This window comes from Tupaia chinensis, unplaced genomic scaffold, assembly GCF_000334495.1.
Source record: "Tupaia chinensis unplaced genomic scaffold, TupChi_1.0 Scaffold000110_1, whole genome shotgun sequence".
Classification (NCBI taxonomy): Eukaryota; Metazoa; Chordata; class Mammalia; order Scandentia; family Tupaiidae; genus Tupaia; species Tupaia belangeri.
The window spans coordinates 3,137,381-3,146,093 of NW_006159574.1; the positions used below are offsets into that span (position 1 = coordinate 3,137,381).

At 52.9% G+C, this 8,713-nt stretch overlaps 1 protein-coding gene across 2 annotated transcripts in view; it reads right to left on the minus strand.

The window, feature by feature from the left end:
- The window catches only part of ESYT2 (extended synaptotagmin 2), a 77,360-nt gene that overhangs the window by 36,376 nt on the left and 32,271 nt on the right, over positions 1-8,713 (minus strand). For both annotated transcript variants that reach the window (XM_027770067.1, XM_027770070.1), the window contains exon 7: positions 2,497-2,552. In XM_027770067.1, the coding sequence (XP_027625868.1) occupies positions 2,497-2,552 (56 nt within the window). The remainder of the gene's footprint in view (positions 1-2,496; positions 2,553-8,713) is intronic.

Sequence of the window (8,713 nt, forward strand, 5' to 3'; positions counted from 1 at the left end):
CCCTCAAAGCTTTAACACCAAGCCTGTTCTTACTTTTGGCATTTTATTTATACTGCAAGACATGTGGGATAGAAACCCCTCCCTGAGGACCGAGGTGGACTAAAGGCCCCCCCTGTGCACTGCGACAGGCTCGCTCACCTTCCCCTGCACAGCCCCCTCGTCCTGCCACCCCAGGCAGTCTCTTGCACTGTGAGTGTGGACACTGCTCCCTGGTCCCCACTGCAGGTCCCCATGGCAGTACCTCCCAGGGGACCCTTCAGATCCCACCTGTCCCCCGCACTCCTGCTCCTGCCGTGACCCTCACCTTCTCCCCTCCGTCTCGAGCCGCTCACTGGCACGCACAAGGCAGTGCAGCAGCACGGCCAGCCCGTGGGACGGCCACACTGTCCAGCCATCACTCCTGCTCCAAAGGACCTTGCAGCCCTTCTTCTAAATCAATGAACACGGCATGTGGCACCATTTCATGACGTTAGGTTCAGACTACTGGACTTTCCATTTAAAACAAGGATATCTACAACTATGATTTGATAGAAAGTCTCTGAATGGTCCCAATTTATGAATAGTACACTATTGCATGAAACAGAAATTGTTATATTATAAAATTTTAATTATAGGGACCCGCACTTAGCGTAATGGCTATGTCGCTGGACTTCCATGTAGTCGACTGCGGTTCGCGTCCCGGACCCGGTGGCTTAAACTCACGCTGGGCGCGTGTGCGTGCGTGCCCAAGATCCCGAGAGGAGAATGGAGGAGAAGGGATTGTGGCGTGGCCATCCCCCCGGGGGGGCAATTTCTTGCTTTCTGTCTCTCTGTCTCTCTCTCTTTCTGGCAACTGCACACACCCAATAGCAAAAACCTGTCCCAAGAAAATCTTTTAAATTATGTATAAATTCTATGTAAATATATAACTCTATTAAAGGGGGCATTTATACATCCCTTTTACACCGTGTGTGGTGCCTGTGGGAGGGGTGAAGGGCTGATTTAGACAGGGCCTCACGATGTTACAGTTCTCCTGCCTCAGCCTCCTGGGTGCACGCCCCCACACAGCTGCTTCTTCTTTTTTTTTTTAAAGGATTATTTTATTTAACTTTATTCATTTATTTACTTAATTTATTTTATTTTGACCAGAGGACAGAGAGAGAGAAAGCAAGCTACCAGGTCCGGGACTTGAACCGCAGTCGGCCACGTGGGAGTCCAGAGCCCTTAACCACCACGCTACTGCCAGCCCCCACCACACAGCTTCTCAGAGTGGGCTGGGAACTGGTGACTGCAGGAAGAAAGGGAAGGGCCAGTGGCAGCTTAGAAAGAACCTGGGATAGGGGGACCAGCAGTAGTTAGCGTAATGGCCATGTCGCTGGACTCGCACGTAGTCAACCGCGGTTCGAGTCCCAGGGCTGGTGGCTTAAACTCACGCCGGGCCCATGTGCGTGCGTGCCCAAGATCCCAAGAGGAGAATGAAGGAGAAGGGATTGCGGCGTGGCCATCCCCCCTGGGAGGTGATTTCTCGCTTTCTGTCTCTCTGTCTCTCTCTGTCTGGCGAGCACATGCGCCCTATAGGAAAAACCTCTCCAAAACAAACCAACAAACAAAAAAACAGAAAGAACCTGGGATGGGTTAGTTCTGAAACACAGATGCACTTTAAAATTTTGTTTTAGGTTTCTGGGAAAATAATAAAAACCAAAATTAAAAATTAACTTTTCTAAAATACCAAAATAGGAAAATATCCTATAAGAAACAAAGAAAATGAGAGCTAATGGCCCACCCCAATGTCCTAGAACCTTCACTTCTGCTCCTCCAGGTCCCCATGGTTCTACATGCCAGAACAAAACTGGTCACGAGCATTTCACGCGACCCTCGTCAGGAGGGCTAAGAAGGCCCAGAGTCTCCCAGGGGACAGGGCCCACTCCTCCACTCTCCCAGGGGGCAGGCCCGCTCCTCCAGTCTCCCAGGGGGCACAGCCCGCTCCTCCAGCTCCCAGGGGACACAGCCCGCTCCTCCAGCTCCCAGGGGACACAGCCCGCTCCTCCAGCTCCCAAGGGGCACAGCCTGCTCCTCCAGTCTCCCAGGGGGCAGGTCCGCTCCTCCAGTCTCCCAGGGGACACGGCCCGCTCCTCCAGTCTCCCAGGGGACCACGCCCTCTCTCCCAGGGGACACGGCCCGCTCCTCCAGTGTCCCAGGGGGCACAGCCTGCTCCTCCAGCTCCCAGGGGGCAGGCCCCTCCTCCAGTCTCCCTCGGGGAAAGGCCCACTCCTCCAGTCTCCCAGGGGACACAGCCCCCTCCTCCAGTTTCCCAGGGGGCAGGCTCGCTCCTCCAGTCTCCCAGGGGAAAGGCCCGCTCCTCCAGCTCCCAGAGGACACAGCCCCCTCCTCCAGTTTCCCAGGGGGCAGGCTCGCTCCTCCAGTCTCCCTTGGGGAAAGGCCCGCTCCCGCACTGCGTCTGTGACACTGCAGACGTCACAGTGTCCCCAGCACACTGGCTGCCACAGCCCGACTTACTTCAGTCCCGGGATATCCAGCAGGTTGGTCAGGCCTGTCCAGTTAATCTCCAAAAGCTGTGTTAAAGGAAGGACAACAGGGGTAAGTATCCGACTACGTCCAGCTGACACCAGGTTCACGGGTCTGCTTCGTTATAAGCAGAGATGTCCGAAGCCTTCGCATGCTGTGGCGTGTCAAGGGACCTCTTCTTGCTGCCACAGGGAGACCTGCTTCTGCTTTTACCTCCTGACGAAATCCACTTGATTCATCCACCCATCCAACAAACGGCAGTGGCCACGTACCATGTCTGCCACCAGATGGCAAGTACGAATCTCGGGCTGTCCTGTTACATACATCCATACACACACACATGCGCATCCACAAAGGAGAATTTCTGGATAAAGATTTATGTTCCTTTTTTTATTTTATTTATTTTATTTTTTAACAGAGGACATGTGTGTTCGCCGGAAAGAAAGTAGGAAGACTCCCCTTGCAGCCCGCCGTGGAGAATGCCACACTGCAGTCCCATCTCCCTCTCCCTCCAGCTGGGATTTCTGACATGCACACACGCGCCCAACGTGCTTTTCAAGTCACCAGGTCTGGCCACAGGGACTACCCGCCTAGCCACCACGCTCCTGGCTGACCTGGTCTACGTCCCCTTTTAATGAACGTAACTGGACTGCCTTCTGATACACTATGCCAACTGACATTCCCACCAAAACTGCACGAGAATGTCCTTTCTCCATACTTTCATCAACAGGCAATTTTAAAAAGTCAGTCCATCTGGGGCCAGCCAGTGGCCTAGTGGTTAAGGCAGCTGGATCCCACATGGCTGACTCATGGCTCAAATCCTGGACCTGCGAGCTTAAAAAAACAAACCAGGCGCAAGCGTGTACATGACCAAAGTCACGAGAGGACAATGGAGAAGAAGGTATTGCAGCGTGGTCACCCCACCCAAAGGGTGCTTTCTTGCTCATTCTCCCCGACCAACGCAGCAAAAAAGTAAAACCCAGCATGCCTATCTGCTGAATAGCAAAAAATAAATAATCAATCCATCTGGCAGGTAAAAAAATGGTTCTTTTTTTTTTTAAATCATTCCTTTTTTTATATAATTATTTATTTAATTTTATTTATTCATTTATTTTCATTTGACCAGAGAGAAAGAAAGAGTTAGAAAGCAAGCCACCAGGTCCAGGACTCAAACTACGGTCAGTCATGTGGGAGTGGCCAGCACCCTAACTACCACACCACCTGCTGGTCCCAAAAATGGTTTTTTATCACGGTTTTAATTTGGATTTTTCTGTTAGTTGGGTATGTTCCATTTTTCCATTCAACACTGTATTTATTTATCTTATAATAACTCCCACTGGCCAGCTAGGCTTCCGGTCAGTGGCTGTGGCCCAGTAAAAACGTTGACTGGAAGTACCGCTTCTCCCATCAACACGGGTACTGAATTTAATAAGATGAACTGTGTTTTAGAATCATAGAACTGCTATCCGCTTCTCCCATCAACACGGGTACTGAATTTAATAAGATGAACTGTGTTTTAGAATCATAGAACTGCTATCCGCTTCTCCCATCAACACGGGTACTGAATTTAATAAGATGAACTGTGTTTTAGAATCATAGAACTGCTATCCGCTTCTCCCATCAACACGGGTACTGAATTTAATAAGATGAACTGTGTTTTATAATCATAGAACTGCTATGTGAAACTGCATGATTTCAACTAACCATGTACTGGGTCATCGAGAAAGTCATTACGCATTTTTGTATAGAAAAGTCTGTCATGACTTTCCTGACAACCTAACAGAGTAACGAAACTTCTCAAATCCTTTTCAGAAGAAAGTGATTACAACAACACACGCACTACGGGAGTCAAGAGCTCTTGGGCAGAGAAATGAGATACAGATACACAAATCAAGAAGGGAAGAGAAGGTAATCCATCTTAAATTCAGACTGCATATACCAGAAGGAAACCACGCTTTTCTTTCCCTTCCTGAAAAGAAGTTCATTTTCCTAGGCCCATAGTGAGCAGGTCTAGAAGCCATGACATCCCCAGGGACCACCAGCACCACTAACCCCGACGGGGACCTCTGACTACACTCCCACTGAGCGGAAGCAGAGACATCTCAGAAAGGGCTGGCCCAGGGCTGGGCACCTCACTGGTCACCAGTGGAGTGTGCACAATGATCTTACTGGATTGGTGCAAGATGAACTGCAGTTTCAGACGGAGTTGTACATCCTAACTAGGCTCAAACACCTTTATCAATCAGGCTAGGAGCCATTACAATCAACACGTCTTGTGGACGAGCAATGAGTGCTTATCCCTGTAAGGTGGCGTCCTGTGCTCGGGCCCGGCAGACTCCTGGAGAGCACCTTCTGCACCTGCTGGCTGTGGAGGCACAGAGTGCCTGGATGCTAGAGGGCATGGGGTCAGCTGGCCGGGCGCCGCGAACATGACGAGTAAGCAGGACTCCACAGCCCAGTTCCCTCACCTTTTTTTTCCCCCCAAAGGGCGCACGCGCTCATCGGAGAGAGACAGAGGGAGACAGTGAGAGAGAAAATGAGATATCACCCCTTGGGGGAACGGCTATGCCACAACCCCTTTTCCACCTGGGATTGTGGGTGTGCATGCACACAGTCCTGGCATGGCTTTAAGCTGGTCTGGGACTTGAACCACAGTAGGCCATGTGGGAGGCCAGTGCCTTAACCACTACACCACCTCTCTCCCTTCATTCAACTTCGCAGGTGTCGGTTGTGCCCCGAGTGGCCAGGCACTGTGGAGAAGGGAGCCAGACCCTTTCTGTGGACCAGGGCCAGCTGCAGGTCGCTGTGTTTGGTGTGTCTGGCCGGCGTGCTGGGCACCCTCCTCAGGAGCAGGGCTTCGCCAGGATTCGGGAGCGCGGTGACTCAGGCCCCTAGACAGCAACCGTGCCCTTTTCTGGTGCAAGTCTGACTTGGGAAGCGAGTGAAGCTCCTTCTCAGTCCAGTCACTGAGCTGGGCATCACCAGTGGTACAAAATCCGCCTTTTGTCACATCACGATCCAATCAAGAAATGGTTCACTGTTGTGTGAACAAGAGAAGATGACACTTAAAAAAGGTGGGTTTTGGTCAGCTGACGAGGCATCCCGGACCTAGCCTTTTCACCTTTCCAGTTTGCTTCAAGTGCTGAATGACCAAAGAACGGTTGACGCCGAGCTCTTCCGCAACGCCCCGTGTTGTTACAGGAGGGTCAGGTTCGACGACTGCGCTCAGCTGGTCGCTGTCAGTGCCAGTAGCTGGCCACCAAGTTCCTCATCTCCAAAGCTCACATCTCCTCTGCAAACCTTGTGGAACGAACCCCCACTGCACGGCACGGTGTGAACAGCTCCTGGGCCGGTGCGTTTCGATGCCGTCCCCACCACTTTACAGCCCAATCTGAATTCAATTAAGTATACCACTCAAATTAGTTTTCTGTCTAATGTCATTTCCATAGTCTGATGTACATATAAAATAAACAATAAGTCATTAGTAAAACAAATTTAAAAAGCGATAAATTTAAATTAAAAGGACGTGTAACATAACCACACTTACTTAAGAACTTATCCCATTTCAAACAGCAAATCCCCACAAGGCAAAAACCAGTTACTCTGCACCAATCTGTAACTGGCGATGCAGAGCTGTGTGAGGAACTGGGTATGCCCAAGCGTCGGGCTGCACTCGACGTACTTCAAACCCTGTTTTATATGCAGTGTGCTCTCGCTTCATCTAGGTCAGGGAGTCCCTGCAGAAGGAACCATAAGAAGGAAGAGGTACATTCGGTAAAATCGCCTGCATCTTCAGAAACCCAGGGTTTACAAGGGCATTGCTACAGGAGGCTCTCGATGACTCCGTTCTAGGGGTCCTTTCTCCTGGTGGCCAATCTCTTTCAGAGAAGGTCAGAGACAGCACGGAACTCCGCGTCTGTCGAGTGAAAAGCCCAAGCACACTGGGGGGGCAGCAGGAGGTGCAGAGGTTAGGGTGCAGCATACCACGTGGCGGACTGCAGCTCGGTCCCAGATCCAGCTTGAGAAACACACCCAAAATCCCAAGAGAATACAGGAGGAAAGGGATTGCAGTGTGGCCTCCGCCCTGGGGGTGATTTCTCACTTTCCCTCTCTCTCTCTGTCTTCGGCAAGCACACACACCCTATAGCAAACTTGAAAAAAAAAAAAAAAAAAAAAAAAAACCCAAACCCCCAACGTGGGCCCTAATCCCAGATCCAGCTTGAGAAACACACCCAAAATCCCAAGAGAATACAGGAGGAAAGGGATTGCAGTGTGGCCTCCGCCCTGGGGGTGATTTTTCTCACTTTCCCTCTCTCTCTGTCTTCGGCAAGCACACACACCCTATAGCAAACTTGAAAAAAAAAAAAAAAAGAAAAAAAATCCAAGCACCCTACGTGGTCCCTAAGTCACGACTACACTGTCCACAGAGACGGGAGAGCCACACGGACTCCAGGAACAGGACTGCAGGCCTGCTGAGGAAGGGGGCAGGAAGGCTTGTAAGGAACACCAGGTGCCACCACAACAGCAGAGGGGAGAGTGAGGACATGCCATTCCTAGACGCTCTTTCTAACTGTCCTGCTCACATCCTGTGAGTTCCAGTCTTGCTACCTCCAAAGAAATCCCCGGCAGCCCTAGCAGCATTAAAGTAGAACCGTGCTGTGCTGACAGCTCCCGGAGACACAGACGACAGGCCTCTGGGCGGGAGGTGCCGTCCCTGAAGGGCGAAAACGTGTGAGCCCTGGCGACGTGCGAGCCACCGGGTGCTGGTGCTGTGGGTCCAAGCACGGTGTGGTCCTCGGGCCCACGGAGTGTCTGAGTGTGACTTTGGGAAGTCCGTGTAAAGCTATTCATTGGTGGTTCGGACCTGTTACAGTCCTCAGGGGGCACAGAAGGGCTTTAGCTGAGAAGCCTCAAGTGCCAAGCGGGTGCTACGGTGAAGACTGCAACAACAAAATGTGGACAGGGAGAACCACGAAGGGAAGGGTCTCCTCCCAGCCCCGCTCCGCGGCTCCCACGGCAGCCTGGCGCCCTGCATGTCCGTGATGGCGGTCTGAGCACAACACGCACCGGCTCAGCTCCTGGGCACTCCTGCTCCTCGGCAGCCGGGGCCAACGCAGGGCGTGTCACAGCACGAGCCCCACCAAGTGAGCATCACCACTGGTCTCCCACAGGTGTGCTCCACGTGGACAAGGTTGTGGCCTCGACATGGCACGTGCAGCTGCCGCCACGGGGAGTTAAGGTTTGACCTCACTCTGAGCAAGAGGAAGTAGAGCAGGCAGAGACAGAACGACGGGAGACACTTTTGCCGGGGCCCTGCTGCCCTGGCCTCGCAGTTAGCTGAGGTGACAGGTGCTTGCAACCAGGCTCGCACGTTCCAGCTGACCTGGGGCGCGAACCAGTCCTCCCGTGTGGGTTCCCACAGCCCACACAATGGCGTCACCCTCTAATATTTTAAACAACCACACATAAGCCGAGAGGCAAAGGCCAGGGGTGAGCAGCAGTAATGACCCCGCGCGGTGGCTGTGCCCCGGCGGCTCAGAACCTAGCGAGTGCCGCCCGGCAGCCCTGACACCAGCCTCTCCTGCCGGGAGGAGGGAGGAGGGAGGAGGGATGGCAGGCGTCGCAAGAAGAAAGGCTCCCAGATCCGTAAATAGCAACAAAGTGCTGGCAGGAGCACAGGCTCGCTGGCGTCAGCGCGCAGTCAAGGAAGCAGGACAGGTGCACGGTCTGCAACTTACACGGCTCCCAGAGCGGGCTCCCACTGCAGAGCTGGCCAAGACCGAGAGCCCTCTCTTAGCTGTGACGGAAAGGAACTCGGACTTGGAGGAAGTGACTTTTTTCCTTAATTTGCCAGAGCATGTGTGCGCTTGTTAAGGGGGAGGGGAGCAGCCCCCACATGCCACAATCTGTCTCCCCTCTCCTATCTCCCCCCTTTGGGATCTCGGATACACACACACGCGCCTGGCGGGGCTCTCCGCTCACAGACTGCGTCTCCAGCTGTGCAGTCGGCCACGTGGAGTGTCACCTTCACCACCACGTACGGGCTGGCCCAACATTTTGAATCTCAGGTAAAGGACTGAGCGGAGCCTGGCCTTTCCACCTGACCCGCCCAGGGCAGCTGTGCAGGCCAGCCCACGACCCCTGCTCTCAGCACTGCTCAGTCCCCTGGCACCCCTGTGTCTCAGCTCCAAAGACCTGCAGGAAGAGC